The sequence below is a fragment of the Drosophila sulfurigaster genome, chromosome 3 (assembly GCF_023558435.1).
Source record: "Drosophila sulfurigaster albostrigata strain 15112-1811.04 chromosome 3, ASM2355843v2, whole genome shotgun sequence".
Taxonomy (NCBI): Eukaryota; Metazoa; Arthropoda; class Insecta; order Diptera; family Drosophilidae; genus Drosophila; species Drosophila sulfurigaster.
In genome coordinates this window covers 48,120,283-48,141,905 of record NC_084883.1, presented here as the reverse complement: position 1 = coordinate 48,141,905, position 21,623 = coordinate 48,120,283, and the positions used below count along the sequence as shown (strand labels likewise).

Here is a 21,623-nt window from a genome sequence, read left to right as displayed (position 1 = left end):
AGATGTGTTTGCCTTGCCTACAAAAAAAATACAGCTCACCAGATACTTTTGTATCTTTAGAGCAGAGCAAAGTCGAGAATTCAATTAAAATTATGATTTTACATAAATATAAATGGCGCCGCCGAGCTACATTTGTATCTAATGACTGGCAGCCTAACCACAAATTAAATGACTTGAAGCTGAGATACTTTTGTCGACGCTGCTCGTGGGCGGCGCCACAATGAGAAATGTATCTTTTGTAAGCATTAGGGTGTGAGTGTGTGTGTGAGTGTGTTTGTGTGTGTTTGCCACTGGTGTTGTGTGTTGTGTATTTTGTTGAGGTCTTAGTTTAGCTGAGATTTTTGTGGCTTTAAACATGATGGATGAATGAGTGGAAAATCGAAGCGAGCTGCGTGCGTTGTGCCAGAAAAGCGCCCCCGAAAATACAAAAAAAAATGTTTATCTCGCTCTCGTCTGACCCTGGAGTTCATTACTTCAAAAATACATAAAATATGCAAAGGCGTGCCCAGGTGAACAGATAATCTCCGACTACGACGACGACGACGAAGCCAACTTCGACTTTTAATATATGATAATTAATTCATTATCAACGATGCTGTGACGTGGATAGACAGACAGACAGGCAGACGCTGACAAGGATTTCACTTGCAATTAAAACGAACAAGACACAAAAATTGCAGTAAGAGAGGCCAGAAGAAGCCACAGACTTTGTGGCTGGCCATTGGCTTTCATTGATTAAAGCCCAAAAGCGCGCTCCCAGCTGTGCCTGGACATGGACTAAAAACTGATTATCTGCATAACAGCGGCTAAAAATCGCAGTCAACTTGCCGAGTTAACCGAAAAGGAAGCAGCAAAAAATAATTGCCCAGAACTGTTTAACATATCAGCGAAAAGAGACAGCGATAAAGGCAGCAAAGGAGGGAGCTGAAGAAGTCTCTCGAGTGAGTCTTTTATAAAAATGCACAACATGTCATTGGCAACGGCGTCGACGTCGACATCGTGAACCAGAGAGGCACCCTCTGACTGTATTTGTGTGTGTTTTGTTGTGTCTGTGTCTGTGTGCCTTCCTGTGTGTGACTTTGACTGCACAGGACATGGACATGGACATGTCAATGTCCGTCTCTTGCTCTCTTGTCTGTTGTCTGGTCTGGCCTGGCGACTCTCTGATCCATATCGTTAAAAGTTAACGCTTTAGCGGGCTTAACATGGCTTTTAGCGTTAATTAACAACGAATTTTTGTGAACGAAAATGCAAAATGCAACAGCAGCCAACACACACACACACACAGATCGATAAGCTGCCACAACAACATTGAGTACAACAACTGCAACTACAACTGTTGCACGATAAGCCAAAAAGTTGCATAAAAAAACAAGTGAGAGGCTCTTAACAGCACTGTTAACGAGCTAACACCAATTGACAGTGATATGTGCAACATAACAGTCAAAAATGTTGCGTGAAATGTTAAGTTAACCGGAGTCAAAAATGTTAACATTATGTTACTTTCTTTTTAAACTGGATAAATGCTATATTAACTGCAAACTAAATGTGTGCCATGTACAGAAAAACAATTAAAACTGTTAACAGTTATCATTTATTTAACCTTTTAAAATGTGATGTTAAACAACAGTCAATTTTAAAAAAGTCAGATAAGTGCTATGTAATGAAACAAGGGTCTAAAATGTTAACTGTGAAATGTTAAGTTAACTGCAATCATTGCATAACAGCATAACAGTAAAAAATGTTAGCTTTTGTAATGTTAAGTTAACAGCAGACAATGCAAAAAATATGTACACCATAACAATCAAAAATTGTATCTATATGATATCTAAATATTATATTAGCAGCAGTGAATATTATAAAAGTAACAAATGTGTTATGAACAGCATACATATCAGTTAAAAATGTTAAATGTTAATGTTGACAGACAAAACTATTAAAACCATTAATGTTACATAAATGTCATATTAACTGCAATCAATGTAAAGTAAGTAAAACTATTGCAATATGCATCCTAACTGACAAAACTGTTTATATCAATGTTAACTAAAGGTTAATTAAATGTTTGGTGAACTGCAATCAATGTTGATATAAAAAAGTACGATAGGTCAAAAATGTTTACCTCTTATAGTTGTGGAAATGAAATGAAATAAATGAATGGCAATCCATGTTAAAAGAGCAAAATCAGTTCAATGCGCAACATAGCATCAATGTTAACGTAATGTTACATAAAGTTAACTGCAATTATTGTTGAACGATGTGCCATATGCTATGGAAAAGTGAACAATTTTCAATGGGAAATGTTAACACTAAAAGTGTTAAAACATCAATACCACCTAAAAAAATATCAAAATGTTAAGTGAACTGCAAACAATGTGGAAATAAACATACTCCTCTTTCTGATTATTTATGGTTTTTATTCAAGCAAACTAAAAATTAACAAAAAGAATTTAAACATTGCTTAGCATAGACTACAAACTACAATTACAATATAGTACATAAATATATATATTTATATTTAGCATATATTTTTATATACACACAGATTAGTTTTCATTTTTTATAAATTTATTTCGACTGCTGTTTGATTTATATTCTGCTGGTGAACTTAAACCTAGACTAGACCATTAAATTAACTAAGGCTTAGCTTCAATGGAAGACTTAACGCTACGAAAAGGAAGCACTTGGAAAGTGTTGATTGTAATTGCAAAAACGTTAACTTAAATAATAATAGTAGTAGTAATAGTTGTTTAGTAATCTTCAATGGTTATGTGGAAGGCATGAAGAGAACTTAACATGGTAAATCTCTAGGAAGCACAACGTTCGAGTTGAAATTCTATTAAATAGTTTCTAAGCACTATATACAAAAGAGCCATTAACTTTTTATCATTTTTCGTTTATCGATTACTTAATTGTTACATCACAGTGGTGAGATTTTGTTTTTTCCTTTCCTTCTTCGGTTCTGAACCGCAAAACAGCGACAGCCTGCATAAAATACCCTATATATTGGATTTGTTTGTTTTCTCTAGCATTTATAAGGGCGGGCAGAAGCTGAAGTAGGGAAAGAGGCGACAGTGCAGCGAATAGAAGCGCTTGGGATCGGTCTTGAGATCGAAGCCATCCACCTTGATGACATTCCATTGGTTCTTCATGTGCGCATAGCTAAAGGACACCTGATCCTGGAACGTATCTGGACGTATCACCTCCATGGGCTCCAAATGCGAATGGAAGTTGTCCACAACGGTGAGAGGAACCTTTAGCAGATGCTCTGGAAATGGAGGAAAGAAAAAGGAATAAACAGATTAAAGAGATTTGCATAGGAGAACAGAGTTAAGTGTCCACTCACCTATGATGAAACCCATTGTGACATCATCCGGAAAGCGTATCTTATCGCCGATGCTAATAAACTTGCCGCCACCTGCTATGGGCAGCATCTTGAGGGTGAGGGCGCGACTGAGGCAGAAGCCGGCGCCGCCAGTGGCAAACCAGAAGGTTATCTTCTTGTTTGTCGTCGCATTCTTCTGCAAGTAACAAAAAAAAAGGGAAGAATGAAGCATTAAGTTAACGGAAAAACTGGCTTATGAATGAGGTGAACAAAGGATAAACTTAAATAAAAATTCTCTACTCTTTTTTTTTTGGCAAAGTATTAAAAAATTTGGCTTGATTAATTGACCATGTAAATGTGGACATGTTGTGTGCGTTTGGGGGAAACTTAATACAAAGTCGAGAAAGAGGAGAACTGCAAACTCGTTCTTGGCTTGACCTAATGAAGCGTTAAGTTTGGACTTTCAATTAGGGATCAGACGAACTGATTCGCTACGAGTGTTGTTGCAGTGTGGCATGCCCCATACTCACTCGATTGCCACGCCACAGCAATCGGCAAGTCAGCGAGCGAGTCAGTAAGCCGACAAAACTGTTGCATGCACATTCATTACGGGATCAGCTGGCGATATTTCAAATGCCACTGCGGAATGGGAACGGGTTGCAAGCAACTCAAGCCAAGCCAAGCCAAAGCCACAAAGTTTGAATCTCTCTCCGCTTCGAGTTGCAGTTGTTGTTGCAGTCTGCAGTCCAGATCATATCGGTTATTAATGATAGCCCACGCTGGCAGCTGGAAGCCAAATGGCGGCATAGACAAATGGCTTCGGCCAGGCGCATAAATAATGTAGGCCGCTGATCTACAGCTACAGCCAGGAGAAAGGCGATCGAAAGATCGTAGGCTCCAGCTTGAGCTCTCTGCATGTAATTACCAGTATTGGAAAATGTGCAAAAATTAAAGCGAATTCGAATTACCAAACTACAGTTGAGAGTGCTCGACTATAAGATACGCTGTGACGATTTAGTTTATAATGAAAATGTTACAAAAAAAAATGTGTTTAACTGTTTGTATCACGTCCAGCTGAGAAATTTCAAATTGATCTTAAATAAAAGCGCAAAAGGCTTAATACAGATTTTCAATTTAAATTTCAATGTATTTATACAAAAAAAAAAAAACAATATTTGGAATGTTTAGTATAAAAACCATTAGTTTCCTCATCGACAACAAAAGGAAGCTTTTATTTAAGTTTGTAACTGTATTTGTTGTGTCTCTGTCATCATCTTATTAGATAAGAATGAATTGTAAGAAGTAAACACATCAAAAATGATCTTAGTTAGAGATTTTTTAATTTAAGATGGAAAAAATCTTAAATCAAGATTTGCAATTTACTTTTCAATATAGATTATTTTTCTGTGTACTTATTATTTATAGGAAAAGTGCGTAATGTGTTTAAAGCTTAACATAAACTATATAAACTCATTAATGTGCTGAAATGCACGTACTTCACATGAAGTAACTGAGAACTATATATTTTAAAAAGAGAACAGACAGAAAGACTGGCCAACACTCTTGATTATATCGAAGAATGTTTACAAAATTGGAAAATATCTTTCAAATTGAACATTACGCGTACATGTTACTTATTGTCTAAACAGATAGATTGTAAATAAAAAAGAGAGAGAAAAAATAATGAACAAAATATTTCAGAATTAAAATATTGAATTTGTTTTTTTACTGGTAATTGAGAGACTCACTTAAGAACTTGATTATACAACTGGAGTTACGGAAGTACCGAAAGTATTATAGTTTCCATATTATAAGCAATTATTAGCTTATTAGTTGCCTGTTATTAAAAAATAACAACAGCAAATCAAGGAAACTACTAAATAGAATTCATAATTCTAGGCAATTAACATAGATGTCAAATATCCTGTCAAATATCTCTCCGTTCTATTGGCTACCAAGTATAAAAAGAACATCCGTAAATCAATTATATAAATATTTATTGATTTGTTGCCAAATATTTGTGTATCCTATTAGCTACTATCAACGAAATTATACTTACATTATCCAAGTGAATCTCTAGCGGCGATGAAATGCTCGGCTTGCCCAGATACCAGTCCACACTAGGACTGTACTCATCGAGGAGTTTCACCAGACGCGGCACATTGACATAGTTGTCATCATCAAAGTGACAGAACCATCTGAAAATACAGAGAGAGAGCAATGAATGATTTAGTTACTAATCAAAAATTCAAGACACAAACAGACGCAACACAATTCAAAACTTAAACCAAACTTAAACTTATATTTCGATATTCGATATGGAACTAACTTTGGAGGAGTTGGCACGCATCGCTTTGGGCGTGCCCGAGATGAATCACGTGAATGTGGCCGTGTTGCATAGTCTGCTCGATGCGCTGATGAAGAAACTCGATTGCCAAAAGGATTTGGTTACTATTGGCGGCTTCGAAGGAAAGTGCTTAGAACGTTTGCTAGAGCGTTCAAAGATTTCCCCTCTGCCCTTCGATGTGGCCACCATTGTGCCCATTTCATCGGAGCTGGAGAAAGTCGAAGCGATGGAGAAACGCATCGCGAGCCTCGAGGCAAAGCTGGATGCGCACTTCCAGCAAATACGAGTGTGCAACAAGGTGAACAGCAAAAAGTATCAGAAGCAAATCTGGGAACAGTATTCATCGCCTTGTGAGGATCTGTGCACCGTGTGCGATGAGGACAACAAGATCGCGTGTAGTTTGCTGCAGAACATGGACTTTATGAAGAAGCTGCTGCGACGCATCGCTTCGCCCATGATGGAAGAGATGGAGGAGATCAAACGTAATCTAAGCGAATTCTACGAGAAACTCAAATCATTTCTCAAGAAAACCGAAGCGCTCTTCGAACGTCTCGAACTGGTGAAGCAGTGCGTCATAGAGATTGAGAATCTGCGGGAGTTGGTGAAGAATTATAATCTCACATTTCTAGGGACAATGGAGGAGCTGCAGGATATGCTCGATAGCAAGCTGGATAAAGTGCATATGCCTGCTCTGAAGAAATACATTCGCGATCACTTCGATGACATCGAGTTGCGGCTATCGAAGATCGAGGAAAAGGATTCGTGTCCACGTGCCGCGGGCTTTGTTAACACCGGCATTCGCTGCATCTCGTGTGGCAACAATCGCATTGGTGTCGATGTCGGACCGTTGAACATTGGTCCGCTGCCCGATGCAACGGCACAACATTTGCCACATCACCTGCAGAACAATTGTCAGAAAGCTCTTGTCTTCCGCACCAACGACAAGGAGCCAACGCTGATGGTGCGGGTTAATAATCTTGATTTGAATGTGATACAACAACGTTTGAATCGACCCTCGGGCAAAGTGTGCAAGCTGCCGGATGCCAATGACACCATCTACGGCGTTCGCAATTCCGTTTACTCCGCTTGAGATTCCACCTCAACAAAATCGTTTCGTTTAAGCCAAGGCAATAAAGCATGTAAAAAATAAAAGAAGAGAAGTGCATAAAAAAGTGCACTAATTTAAATAGTAATTACCGCGAGTGTCCGACCGCGTTGTGGTCAGTTCTCCCCTTTTTTTTCCGCTGCTGCCGTGTCTCTCTGGGATTAGTCGCAGTGACAAACGATCAACCATATCCGGTAGCCAACGGCGCGGCCTAATGATGCCATTAAAATGCAGTCGAGGCAATCGAACGGGTTCCCTACTTCTTTTTCCTCTTTCCTCTCCACTCACTTTACAATTTCCATGAAGATAGGTTCATAAAGTTGGAATTTGTGGCTGCTTTGACTAGATCTCTCAGCTACTTTCGAGTGGATATATTTATTGCTCTTTGATTAACCCTCCAGGAAGTGTGACTATCCTAAGCACAGCTAGTGTGGAGTGTAGAGAGTTTGCTTAGAATGCAGCTGAGATACTTAAGTATCTTATAAATGACTAGCTATTGCATAAATTGAAGTACACAACGAATTTAAATATGGTTTTGTTTTATTCTAGGGGTCATTAAACTGAAACAAACAATGCAAATTTTTCTTCTTAATACTTATGTGTATGAAAAAGCTATTGCAAATGAAATTTATTTATAGAGAGAAGTTTCTGTTCTGGAGTCTGTAATTCCATAAGTTTTATTAATATATTGAATTACATGAAAATAGAACCTATTACAAATGAAATTTAAAATATATTTATAAACAGAACTCTCTTCTCTTGAATTTTTGATTCCTTAGGTCATCTTTTCTTTTTAATATATTGAAAATATTATTGATTGAAGAAAATTGAAGCAATTGCAATTGAAGTTTTAATCTAAAGTATTTAATTGGCTCAATAGAAAGTTCTCTTGTGGAAGTGTTGATTCCACAAATTAGCATTCTCTTTGATGTTACATTCAAATATTTCTTATACTTCACAAGTTTAATTTCACATCTTTGCTGTTTAGTGTGTTCACTGAAGTAGTTAGCTAGCATATGTAATTTAATAGTGTTTGAATGCAATTGCAATTTAAATTTGTAATTGAGTTTATCGAAGTGTTAGATGCTAAATTATTTAATTGGATAAAAAGGAAGTTCTTTTTTTATTTAAACAATATGCAGAACATACTATTGCATTGAATTGTGAAATTAATATTATCTAAAAAGTAGATAGAAGATGGCTTTGCATATTAAACGATATAGAAAATAGTATTGCATATTTCTAATAAACTATGTTGAGGTTTATTTTTGAGGATTATGGCATATTTCGAATGAACTATCTTGAGGTTTATTTTTGTTGTCACCTGCTAAAAAGTATCTTTTAGCAAAAGCAACATAGTATCTAAAGAATCTATTTAACGAACAAATGCACTGAAAGTGCAACTCAATAGTCGAAGACACTTATCAGCTGAGTTGCTGTTGCTTTTCTCTTGCCACCTTGTCAACGTTTTCCTCTGTTGCTGCTGTTGCTGCCAATGGGGCATTGAGTTGAGTGCCCCGAACACAAACTATTCAATAATATCGAGAAGCGTTTGCCTGGCGTCTAGTTGGGGTAATTTAATATTATTTTTATTGCATAAGCTGGCAAAGTGCGAAGGGGAAAAGAAGGCAGATTGTTAGCTAAAGCTAAAAGCGTCTTTTTCAATAAACACAAGACATATAGAAGAAGTCGTAAGAGCTGGAGCTGAAGTTGGAGCAGCTAATCGCAGTTGTGGCATTCATAAATTGCGTGTTGTTGTTAGTGTTGTTGTTGTTGCTATTATTACTGTGGCTGTGGTTGCCACATGCGATACCTGTGCGAAACGGCAGCCAAAGTTGTTTGCTGATTGTCGCTGTTGCCTCGCTTTTGCCGCTTCGTGTCGCATAAAAATGCGCTTTTAATATCGCTTAATTATGCGTGGCTCCGCGATGGAAATTTCCTGCACCCTTCACCCCCCTTTTCGGTGTCTACACTTCCCACCTTTGGTTTTTTTTCTGTTTGTTTCCCCTGTGGAGTTTACCAAATTGAAATCTAGCTGACATTTTATGTCCGTTCTCTGTTCGCTTAATTAACGCGTTCTTCTCGCTGCCTATGAAAATGGAAATGTTTTCATCTCAATCGATCGATCGATCTGCGCTTTGGGGATCGCCTTGTGGCAGCTGCAGCTGCAGCAACGTTGGTGGCGCGTCTCAAATGTTGCTGCGCTTTACATTTTTTCGGTTTCGGTTTTGGGTTTTGTGTTTATTTTTGTTCGTTCGCCGCTGTTTATCTTGCATCGCATTTCTAGAAGGCTGTGTTTGTTGTGTTTGGCCATTGGCCGCGAAAAACGAGACGCGCAAAAACGAGTGCAAAACTTTAAGTTTATTTTTATGGCAGTTTTCCAATTACTCGAGCAGCGGCTGCTGCTTTGGCTGTGGCTGTTGCTGATGTGGGCAGCTGTTGCCTGGGCGTTGGCGTCTTTTGCTGCACTGCAGGCGAAATGAGTTTTATGTCTGGAGCCATAATAAAAAATGATTGACGGGGCACTTTTCGAAGTCGCAAGTCGAAGTTGAAGCACCAAATGCAGGGCAGTCTTAATAGATTTCGCATTAAGCGAACCAACGAACGAAGCGAAACAAACAGTTGATCAGCGAACAGTCGGCGTTAAAAGTATTTTGACAGGCAGAGGCAAGGCAAAAGGCAAAAGCGAAGAGAGATAAGCGATCGCGCCGAGTGGCAAAAAGGATGACGAACTGATTTTGTTTTCATTTCACAAATCGAAAAAGCGGCTGACGTTGCTCGTTGTTGGTTGCTGGTTACTGGTTGTTGTTGCTCTTGGTTGCTGTTGGTTGCTGGCTTAGCAATTAGCAATAAGTCAGCTGTCAGCTGCGCGAGGCAAATGGCAAATGGAATGTCCGAGGAGAGTAACTCGTATTGTATCTTTTGCGATTGATACAAATCAATGTGCCAAGTCAGTTCAACAACAAGATATTTACATTAAGCTGCGCCACTCAAGTCAACAACAACCACAACAACAGCGGACAGCTCATTAACAACAACAACAGCAAAACGAACGAGTTGCAGTTGCAAGTGAAACTTGCCATGAGTCAGAGATTTATGAGTGCAACGACGACGACGATCGCCCGCTGTTTATGTTTCTTTTCTTTGCTAAATTTTTGCTTTGACACGCTCACTGAACAATTGCCACAGCAACGGCGACAATTGAAACGCATTTGTCAAGCAAAGTGCAACAACTGCCACAGCATCAGCATCAGCAACAGCGAATGCAACTTGCCAAATTGACGCCAATTGTCGTCATTGTGCTATTTCGTGGGCGGCTCTCTAATTGAAATGTAGAACAAGCGATTTGTGGCTGCCGCAGTCGCAGCCGCTTTCCGCCGGATGTTGCAAGTTGCAAGTTGCAACTTCATCTGCATCTGTGGCAGCAAACTATACGCAATTGTGCGTTTCCGTTGCGGCAGAAACAGCAAAAAAAAAACAAGTAAGAAAGCTACAATCGAGTGTGATTGACTCAGAGATACCCGCTACCCATTTTCAATAAACATTTTTTGCTAAATATATACCGAAAAATACTAAAATATACCGAATTATATACTCGACTGTGCGATGCCTGCTACCCACTTTGAAGAAAACCATACTAAAAATATTCCCGAAATATACCAAATTCGATGAAACACCTTATACAAAATATACTAGAATTGTATCGAAGGACATATTTGGTAGATCGATTCAAAGTGCCAAATATATCAGAAATATACCAAAGTCAATATTTGGTATATCAGTATAGTTCTACATCCGAAATATTCCATAGAGTGCAAAATATACCAGAAATATACCAAAGGCAATATACGGTATATAGATAAAAATAGTACTACATTCCGAGTATACCATAAAGTGTAAAATATACCGGAAATATACCGAAGGCTATATTTGGTATACCAATATGGTACTAATATCTATGGAGTACTAAAATAAATACACCAAAGAGTACAAAATATACCAGAAATATACCGAAGGATATATTTGTTATATTTTTATGATACTACTTACAAAATATACCATGGAGTGAAAAATATTCCATATTATTAACCCAAGCAAGAAAGATCCGATTACAGTCGGCGTTTTTTGTCATACCAAAGTATTTCCTAAGTAACTTCCACATTGATTGCCTGATAGCAACCAAATCACGACTCTAGCTTCAAAATTATATTTTATAGTTTCTTAGATACAGTGTTTTATAAGAACAGACAGACAGACACACATGGCTACATCGTCTCTGCTGTTGATGCCAATCAAGAATATATTTATGGGGGAGATAAATCTTTCTGCAGGCACAAAGTTATAACACCCTTCTACCCTATGAGAAGCGGGTGTAAAAAGAGGGAAGCACAACTCTGCAACTGCAACAATTTCGAGTGCAAGTTGGCGACCCTGTCGCAGAGCTAGCCTTGCCCCTGCGCCTGTCACTGCCACACAGTCGCTGCCACACTCAACTGCATTCAATTGAATAATTGACATTATGCACAAGTTTTGTGTGTATGTGTATGCCACAAGTGGCAAATAAATGAAATTGATGCGCTTCAGTGTCGTTTGCTTTCCCCTAAACGACTAAGTGCAACGCACACACACACACACATGCAACTGTGGCAGCCACTTCACACGCGGCTTGCGTTGCGTACCCCCCAAGAAAATTTTCTCACAACAGACACAGCGACAACATCTGGTTTTTCATATATGCGACAAATGTTTATGAGGTTTTCCACACCGCAAAAGAAAAGCAATGTAGCAACAGCAATTAAAATTATCGCAGCTGAAACTGAGGCCTTAGATGGATTGTGCATAATGCTGATGTTGCTGCTGCTGTTGGGAAATGCCAATGCCAAGCCCAACCCCAACAATATCAAAAGGCAAACACGCCTGGGAAATAACATTGATGTGGGGAGCAAATTATCGAGTAATGTGTGCCACAAATTCCCACGCACTTTCACAACAACAACAACAGCAACAACAACTCCCACCCAACATGCAACATATTTATATTTGTGCCAAAAAAAGAAAAGAAAAGAAAATGTTATAAAGGAAGAAATCAACTCATCATTAAGCATATGTAACAACATCATCAGCCAGCAACAACAACAACAATAACAGCAACTTCCCATTGTTGCAACATCTCGTTCGATGGTTGCACTCGATTGTGTGAATCCTGTTTGCCTGTGCTTTGCACTTTCTTTTCGACTGCTGCTGCTGCTGATGCCGTGAATATTACGCATATTACGTGTCGTAATTACACGCAGCAACTCGCAAAAAAAAAAAAATGAAGAATAACGTGTTCAGCACATCAAAGGGAGGCAAGCAAGCGAATAAACGATATGTATATGCCGTTATAATATCAATAAATGTTGATTACGAGACGTGCCACAGTGTGCCTTATGCGTCATGAGAGAGTCGCCAGTCGCCAGTGTCGAGCATGATACGAGATACAGATACAAAGATACAGATACTCGGTATTCGCACAAAGTTTACTAGTTTCGCTGTTAGGTGTGGCACACTCAAATGAACTCAACGAAATGCGGCACGACATCGACAAAAACACACCCAAGGCATAAACACACACACCGGACTCTGAATAAAAACAACAAGTCTACAGATAAATTAGAACTGAAACAAATAAATCGAGAAAAATAATACAAAACAAATTAAGAACGCAAGTCAAACAGACAACAGGCAAAAACTTGCTGTGGCTGCAGCAATTGAAAGTCAACAAGCTAAAGATAATATAAATAAATTCAATAAAAAAAACTAGTACATGAACGACATGCGACTTTAAGAAACGCTTTAGACTTTTTTACAGTTCAAAGTAGCCAGCTAGAAGTAATAGTAAAGTAAACTGTGGGCAGACTAAAGCAAAGTAGAAAAAATATAGATATAACATATTAAATAAAAACAACATTAGACTGTACAAGACCCTAAACGACATTAGACTATGTTAGACTGTACAAGACCCTAAACGACATTAGACTATGTTAGACCCTGTAGATTTTTAGTAGTTCAATATAAAGTAAAATAAACTAGAAACTAAACTCTAAAGCACTCTAAACCAGAAAGATGGACAAAAAAAAACTATATAAAAATTACATTAAATATGTAATAAAATTCCTTCTACTAAAAAATAACTAAGATTGTCTGTAAACTTTAAAGAACCATTGTTGATATTTTAAGAATCTTCGAATTAACTTATACTTCCTTCCTTTGCAAAAGAAATTCATTGGACATTCGACTGCATAAGACTCTTTAGATTTTTTATAGTTCAAAGTAATCAGCTGAAAGCAAAATAAAGTAAACTGAAAACAGGCTAAAGTATTTGTAAAATAAGCAACAGCTTTGATATATTGAAACTCATTTATATTAAAAAACCTAAAGCAGTAGAAATAATCTCTCTATGATATTTCAAAGAAGTTCGCTTTAACTCATGCTACTTTGCTTTCCTACATAAATAAATGTAAGAGAGACATGTAAAGAACTTGGACGACATTTGACTGTAATATTTATTTATATTTTTTAAAGTTGAAGATAAATAGAAGATTGCATATAAGCTAAACTAAAGAATGATTTAAACATATAATATTAAAAACCGACAATATCATACATAAAGTCAATGTTCAAGTAGTTTAAATAGCTAAGATAAAATGTAGACTACAAAAGATCATTTAAGATCTAAGAACTGTTTAACGTTTTGTAATATAAGTTATACGCTTAAACAAATTAAACAGCCTATAAACTGTACAAAAGATATTAGATCTATAATGTTTTAAAGGTCTTAGCACAAAACCCTACACAAACTCATGCTACTTCTGTGCGCTTTTGAATAACGAGTGTTTCGAATGCTGAATTGGAAAAAACAAGAAACCAATTTCGAAGCGTGGAATTTAAAGTCGTACACAAAACTAATTTAAAGGAACCCAAATGTCGCAAAGCAAGTGGGGAGCAGGGGTCAAGCTTAGTAGAGCAGAGTTAGAAGAAGGGGAGAGAGACTAAGCGACGTTGTGGCACAGCAGCCGACACTTGGAGGCGCCTCCATCAATGAGTGTGAGTGTGTGAGAGTGTGTGTGTGTGAGAGTGTATATGTAAGTGTGTGTGTGTGGAGTGTAAGTGTGTGTGTGTGTTATAGAAATGCCTGCGCCAGTCGAATTTCCCTATGACTTATAATTGATGATTGTTGTTTGGCTGTTGTTTGAATGTGGTTGCTGTTGCTGCTGTTGTTGCTGTTGCTCTAGCTGCTGCTGAGACTGATGCTGGCGACGTCATGCATTAGTAAAGATAGAGTAGAGGGGAGTACAAGCTATAGAGGGAAGCGGAGTCGAGTCAGCAGCAATAGGCGTTGAATTGCCGGATTGCTGAGACGGAGGCGGCGACTGCAACTGATTGACGTGCCAGGTCGCCAAGTCAGCCAAGTTGCCCCTCTACATATATGACTTGCAGTTGTTGTTGTTGTTGTTGTTGTTGTTGCAGCTACGTTACAAGCGTAACAATTGTTGTTGCTGTTCGTTGTTGTAATTTTAATTAAATTGCACTAATTGTTCGGCTTCATAATAGACACTCGAATGGCTCAACGCGAGTTGCAATTAGCCAAAGCTGGCGGCAGCAACAAAAGGCGTTGCCAAGACGCCAGCAATGTGGTTGCTGCTGCACTGTGGTGCCAAATACAACGAAAATTTATGGAAATGTAATTAAAAAAAAAAACTGAAAAACTGAAAGAAAGGCAAACGAGACAACAAAGCATATTTCGAGTATGATATAAAACTTGATTTGCATTTAATAGAACGGACATCCCGCTGATGTGAGCACATTTTTCCCAGCAACAGACACAGCAACAGCAACAACATGTTGCTGTTGTGCGTATCAAGGTGCAATAAAAGTGCAACAACAACGAAGAGCGAGCGCCATAATTGCCAGTTTCAATGCACGTTAATTAACCTCTTTCCATATTTTTGCCAGGAACTGTTGCTGGTTGGTGTTGCTGCTGTTGCTGCTCCACAACATTTCGCAGCTTGCGCAAAATTTAAGCGCTGCCAATCAACAACAAACCTACAGGAAACTGCCTGCCAGTGGAGCAGCCAAGCTGTGTGCGTTTGTGCCACCTGATACCATTTTGAGGCAGCAACAACCACAGCAACAACAACCAACACAACAGGCAGCAACAGGCTGCTGCTGCCTCATCTTGATCATAACTGCACATTTAGCTTGCTTTGCCATTTATTTTGTTTTATTTTTTATGGACTTGCAGCAGCAACAAGGCGAGCAACCACAACAACAGCAACAGCAACATATTGCTGTCTGTCTGCAATTTGTTGTTGCTGCTGCTACTGTGGCAGTTGTTGTTGTTGTTGGTAGTGTATTGATTGCATGCTCAGTGCTTTCATAATGACAGTTTCAAGTTCTAAGCCAAAACGGGGCAACAACAAGAAGAACAACAACAGCAACATCCTCATCCTCATCCTCTTTCTCATCCAGTGCCACATCATCTAAAGTGGCAGCATGTCCGAGTTGTTCTAGATATTCGCAACTTGCAGCACAACAATTTGCTGCTGTTGCTGCTCTTCTTGTTGCTGCCAGTGTAATTACAAACAAGCTCAAGAATTTCTAGACTTTTGCTCCTTTGGGCGCTGCTCACTGTTGCAACTCACTGTTGCAACTCGCCGTTGCCGTTGCAGTTGCAGTTCAAGTGTCTTTTTTTTAGCTTCATCTTGCGCGCTGCTTGTGGTTTTTGCCGGACAAGTTTTGAGTGGTTGCCACAACAACAGCAACAAGAGTAACATAAACTAGGGAGTTGCTATATTGCCACAGCGTCTTAATTGCGCAAATTAGAACGCATGTGGCAGCTGCAAGCCAGCAACTGAAGCTGGGTGTTTGCTTTGCTTTCATTGCAAAAGATGGATAGCTGCAGCGACGAAATGACGAACTGCATCTTGGGCATGTTGCTGGGGCAACAGTTGCTTATTAAAAGCATTAAAGTCTACAATTACAAAACACAACAACAGCAACGACATCGAAAAGTCATTGCACTTGGCCAACCGCAAATCGAGTTGAGCTAAGAATTCTGACCATTAAGTCTGGCAAATATGACAAGCGCTTTTGGGCCGCCTCTTTTAATGCCACAGAATGTGGCATCAAATTGCAGAATTACAAAATTTATATTCAATTATTATAAGCGGTTGCTTTGAGCGAATTCTAAACATAGCAAACGACAAAGTTAGAGGGGAAAACTAATCATAATAGAATCATAAGGAAAAATATTTAAAAATTCGAAACTAAAATCAACAAATTTATAATGAATCTTAAATTGAACAAATAACCAATATAAATAATGTCAGCATTAAGTAAGGGCACAAATGCGTTTTTAAATTAATGATAAATATTATTGAAAAAAGAAAAATTTAAAAAAAAAAAATACTAAAATACATATATTAAATTAAATGGAAAAATTCAAATAAAGATGAAAATAATATAAAATAAAATTAAATTCAATTAATTGAAATGGAATGAATAAAATAAACTGAATGTAACGAAATCATTCGAAATGAAAAGAAATTAAAAGAAAGGGAACTAAATAAAATTAATTAAAATAAAATGATCTTAAACAAAATAAATTAAAATAAAAACGAAATAATATAGATTATAAAGAAATTAAATTAAACTAAATAAATTAAAATGGAACGAAACAAAACGAAATGAAAGGAAATACATGGAATGATAGGAAATTATGTGAAATGAAACGAAACAAAATTTAAAAAAATATAAAACTGATAAATCAAATTTAATTAATAAAATAAAATGATTATTTCATTTAAGAAATTTAAAAAATATGAAATATAATGAAACGTAATGAAATTTAATCGAATGAAACGAAATAAAATTCAATTCAACGAAACGAAACGAAGTGAAATGAATCGAAATGAAAAGAATTTATATTAACAAACTAATAAAAAAGATATTAGATTAATAAATAATCAAAAAAGTATTTTCTATTCTATTCTAATTCTCAATATTTTCAGCACTCACTAAAATTTGTGTTGTGTTCCACTTTAAATAATAATACTCACATCACTTTAAAATGTTAATTGTAGAGCACATTTAACTTAATAATCATTATAAACAAACTAAAGCTTTACTTAAATTCGATATTTGAACAATTTGACTTACTTCTTGCCGCTCTCCAGGAAGATATCAAGTTCCGCGGACATTTTGCAGCAAAGCGCCTTGCGAAAGTGGCCCTGTGAGCACTTTGTGTTTATAAGATGTCCCTCTGTGGAAGATACAGAAGGGAGAAGAGTTAAAGAACAGGGAATTTGATAAAGATTGGTAATTAAGCAGAATAACAACGCGCCAACAAGCAACTAAGTGAGGAAAAAAGGAGGAAAAGGGAGAAGGGAAGGCGACCACTTCTATGTTAATTAACTAAAAGGCCAAAAGAAAAGAAGGCGAAGTGAAGCTCATATCGGTGCGATGGGCCAAAAACAGTAGCTTGTTAGCCAAGAATGCCGCTCATATCCAGCGGATACGTTTTGTATCTCGTTTGACAGACGCCGCCGATAAAGATAGAAGAGCAGAATGCAGAGCTAAAGTTGTTGCCGAGTGTTGAAATCGAAAGGAGAGCAAAAACTTGTGTGCGCCTTAATTGGATGAAAATTGTTGAAATATTTAAAGCGGACAATGGTAAAAAGACTGAAGAAGATGCTTTTATTATCCTTTTGTGTTGCACAGCGCAGACAACAACAACAACAAGAACTTGAGCACACATAACTCAAAAATGTTGTATGCGTGTTTTGGGGAAGAAATCCTTTTCTGGTCCAGCCTAATCAAAATGCCTCATGTGGCAGCGTCTCGCCTGAAACTTGAGAAGACCTCAAGAGGGAGATAGAGTGCCAGAGAGGAAGAGAGAGAGTGTGAGAGATCCCAAGAGCCTCTTCTTCGTTGCTGTTTATGCAAAAATGAAATACAAATTTGAAATTTGAACTTTTTCGATCTTGTGCTTGCTCTTTTTTATTTTATTTTTTTTTTAATTAAAAGTCTCGCAGCGCTTGCAGCTGCAACGACGCGATGAGGCACGCAAAAATCGAAGCACGCAGAGGGCAAGAAAACAGAATATAAAAGAAAAGGCTGCAATTCAATTAAAATGCGGGTGAGCAGCAACAGCAGCAGGTAAACACACACACACACTCTGCACACACTCTTGTATAAAGTTTAATCGGTTTTGTGCTCCAAGACAGTGGCCAAGATTAGGCGTACAACGGGGCGTGGCTGGGTCGAGGCACAAATTGAAGCCGGACAGACGTCTGGACGATGGAATGGGAAAGGTAAGAGGTCGTCACACACAGGTAGAAGCTGAGCTTCAGCTTTAGCCTCTCCAACTTCAATTTCAGCTCCCCGATTTTCAATTTGATTTCTTATATATATTCGTACGTATTTTTTTTTGGGGCAGCGTTGCGAAATTGTAAGTTATGATTTTCATTTCCTTTTTGGAAATTTGGAATAATACTCACTTGTCTTCTCCTGATAATAATGATCGTCGGTGTCTGTGAAGAACCAGGTCTGTAAGCGCAAGAAAAAGAATGCGATTAATCATTGATGATGTAAAAAAAAAACCAAAATAAAATCGAGGCAGCGAAAGTTGCTCAGATTTGCATACTGTAAGTTTTAGGTTTTCATGGGAACTTCGACCTAACTTTAATTGACTCGATTCTTCTTTTAATTTAGTCATATGTTTACGAGGCGTAGTAGACTCATCTACATAGCGAGTAGGAGCAGCGCCTATTCTTACAAGATTTCGAGACAATCAGATAAGAAATATTCCCACACACACACACACTAGCCGGAAAAAAAAACATACGTCAAAAAAGCGCCCAAAGAAAACGAAACGAAACTTGTAGGGAAAAAAACTGTGGTTGAACTAACATCAAGAAACAACTCAAGCAAAAAAACTTGAAGAGCACGCCAAGAGAGGATTCAACTTGATTGACTCGAAGTTACCCTGCATTATTATTACATTTTGTTGAACATGGAATTTATTTAGAATAATATGAACAGCAAAGGATAAGTCTTTCAATTAATTCTCTAGATAAAAGAAAACAATGTATGAAAATTTTAAGATATAGATTTAAGGTCTTTTATTATATATAATTATTTTCTTTTTCTTACAATCCTATAACCTTCTTTTTATAATATATACAATTAATGTATTTCACTCATTTTATTATTATGTTGATCTCCCGTCTATAATTCTGCTTTTATAAAACAATTTTCAATTCAACCTTGATCATTTCAATATTACATTTTTCTACCAGTCTTGAACTTTTGATTTTATATACGAGTACACACTTTTAATACATTTTTATACTGGTCTCTCAGGAAGTAGAAAGCTTTGTAAGAAATTAGTCAAAAATTGATTTTATGTCTATATATAATATAATTATCTTTCAGTTACTTTTCAGCTTACAATAAATACTTTTTATACTTTTTTCTTCTGCTCTTCTAAGGTGTAAAAACTTTGTAAGAAATAAGTGAAAAATTAACTTTTTTTTCTAACTTTTTCTTTATAGTACACACTTTCAATACGCCTTAAACTACTCTCTTAGGGCACTAAAAACCTTGTAAGAAATAAATCAAAAATTTACTTTTTCATTATATATTTTATATTTATCTTTCAGTGATGTAACTTCTCAGCTTATAACACTCACTTACAATCCCCTTTTAAACTATTCTGTTAAGGGGTAGAAAACCTTATAAGAAATGAGTCTAAAATTGACTTTTCCTTTAGCGTTGGGAATGAAGACACTTGGAAGTGTAAGTTGTTGTTATTATGGTTTTGCTGCTGTTGGTTTTTTATGCATCGCTGACTACGCTAGGGGCTTCCCCCATCACTTTATTCCCATCTCTACACTTCTTCTCCCCTCTCTCTCTATCTCTCTAGTCGCCTCTAGCTGCCGCTTCTCTAACTATCTTGCTGACATAAGCGCAAACCTAATTGCCCAAAATGACAGTCGCTGCGGCTATCTAAAAGTGTTTCCCACTTTTCCCCCTCCATCTGCGCCTTCTTCTTCGCCATGAGTTTCGCTCACAACAACTCAATTGGTTTTGCCTTTAATAACTATTTCTTCGCCTGTGTCAAATCAGGCGAAAATCGTTTTAAAGCTTTGACAACTAACACGAACACGAAGCACAGTCAACTGCTGTTGCTGCTGCTGCTGTAGCAGTTGTTGTTGCCCCATGTTGCAGCAACAACAAACACAATGCAACACAAGTACGCCTGCTGTTGCTGCACAAGCATTTCGTCTGGAGCGAAAAACGACGCTTAAACAGTTAGAAAGTCAACGCAACGCTCGAGCTGAAGTTGAAGTTGAAGTCGACTCGAGTCGACTCGACTCCAGTCGAGTTCTTTATACAAAACGGCAACAACAACTGCGACTGCTGCAAACTTTTCGTCGTCTGTTGAATTTTCATGGATTTTTACGAGATTTTTCTCGCTTCCCCCTCTTTTACCTTTCTCTCACACTCATTCATTTTTGGGCTAGAGAAAGAAAGAGAGAGAGAGGGAAAGAGCGCTTCTGCCCGCCGCGGGGCGAGAAATGTTAACACCATGTTTTGCCGCATGATGTTGCTCTTGTTGTTGTCGTTATTGTTGTTGTTGTTGTTGCAAGTGTGGCTGCTGCTGCTGCTGGGCTGCTGCTGCTGCTGCAGTTGCCCGAGTGCCTCGACACTTGACTAGCATTTAATTTATGTGACTGTTGGAAACTGTTAAAACTGTTGACAAACAACATTACAACATGTTGCAGATTTATGAGGCAAGTTGAACGCGCTGATGCAACTGCCACATAAATAAGCATAGGCACTGAGCACTGTGTTCGCTATTGGCCCAGTTAATTGGTTTAGCTGCCCCTCAAACTTCCTTTTCTGCTTTCGCCCACTCGTAAATTGCACCAAATGAGCAGCTGGTCAGCGAAAAATTCTCGCCGTAATTAGCTGACCCAAAACGCAGCTTTATAACTGTCAAATGGCATTCTGGAATTTTTAGAATATTAAAGAAATTCTTAAACTCGAGCAAGTAACAAAGCTACAAGCAAGTGTGATGGACTTTGAGTTACCCTCTACACATTTACAATAAATGCATAACAATGCAGTATTACTTTTAAAACATATTTGGTATATCAATATACAATGTAGTATAGATTATACCAAATTGTAATACACTACAAAAATACTGAAATAACATTTGGTATTTCGATATACCATTACATTAAAAATGTACCATAAACAGTAAAAATACTGAAATATATTAATGACAATATTTGGTATATTAAAATATCGCTACATTTAAAATGTGCCATAGAGTACAGAATATACCATATTCTAAAGAATACTAAATTATATATTGATGTACTATTACACTTAAAATATACCATAGAATACAGAATATAGCAGATTATAATATAGTGAATAAACACTAAAATATAAGGAAGCTAATATTTGGTATATTAAAATACTATCATATTTCAAAATACCACAGAGTACAGAATATACCAGGTTGCCAACCAAAGCAACCTAAGACCCGTTGAATTCATAAAAAGTGGCATACGCCGAGCAACTTTATTTGGTATTTGGTTCAACTGAGCAAGCATTTGAAATAATTCAAGTGCATGCCAAAGAGAAGAGAAAGAGTGTGAGAGGCGAGTCTATAAATTTGAAGCAACAATATTTCGCTTAGGTCAGCATTAAATGCAAAACAAATTTATCATGAAAAGGCTGCTGCAGCTGTAGCTGTAGTTGAAAATGTTGTTGGTTACGGATACGCG

General features: G+C 37.5%; 2 protein-coding genes and 1 long non-coding RNA gene across 4 annotated transcripts in view; 2 read left to right on the top strand and 1 right to left on the bottom strand.

Annotated features, from left to right (window-relative positions):
* Nucleotides 1-2,402: 2,402 nt before the first annotated feature.
* Nucleotides 2,403-21,623, bottom strand: part of LOC133841524 (fringe glycosyltransferase) — a 37,661-nt gene continuing 18,440 nt past the window's right edge. The window contains exons 3-7 of the mRNA XM_062274073.1: nt 18,318-18,366; nt 16,978-17,080; nt 5,385-5,523; nt 3,347-3,521; nt 2,403-3,268 (exon numbers count right to left, since the gene is read on the bottom strand). Coding sequence (XP_062130057.1) covers nt 3,033-3,268; nt 3,347-3,521; nt 5,385-5,523; nt 16,978-17,080; nt 18,318-18,366 — 702 coding nt within the window. The 3' untranslated portion in view covers nt 2,403-3,032. The remainder of the gene's footprint in view (nt 3,269-3,346; nt 3,522-5,384; nt 5,524-16,977; nt 17,081-18,317; nt 18,367-21,623) is intronic.
* Nucleotides 5,555-7,379, top strand: LOC133841525 (uncharacterized). The gene has a single exon (XM_062274074.1). It carries the CDS (start codon nt 5,644-5,646, stop codon nt 6,760-6,762), a length of 1,119 nt encoding a protein of 372 aa, XP_062130058.1. The 5' UTR covers nt 5,555-5,643; the 3' UTR covers nt 6,763-7,379.
* On the top strand, nt 17,078-18,831 carry LOC133841526 (uncharacterized). 2 transcript variants are annotated; one of them, XR_009894320.1, is made up of 3 exons: nt 17,078-17,976; nt 18,041-18,464; nt 18,532-18,831. It is a non-coding gene; the product is annotated as an uncharacterized LOC133841526 (long non-coding RNA). The 2 variants fall into 2 exon arrangements; XR_009894321.1 differs by lacking the exon at nt 18,532-18,831 and having other exon boundaries at nt 18,041-18,131; nt 18,198-18,268.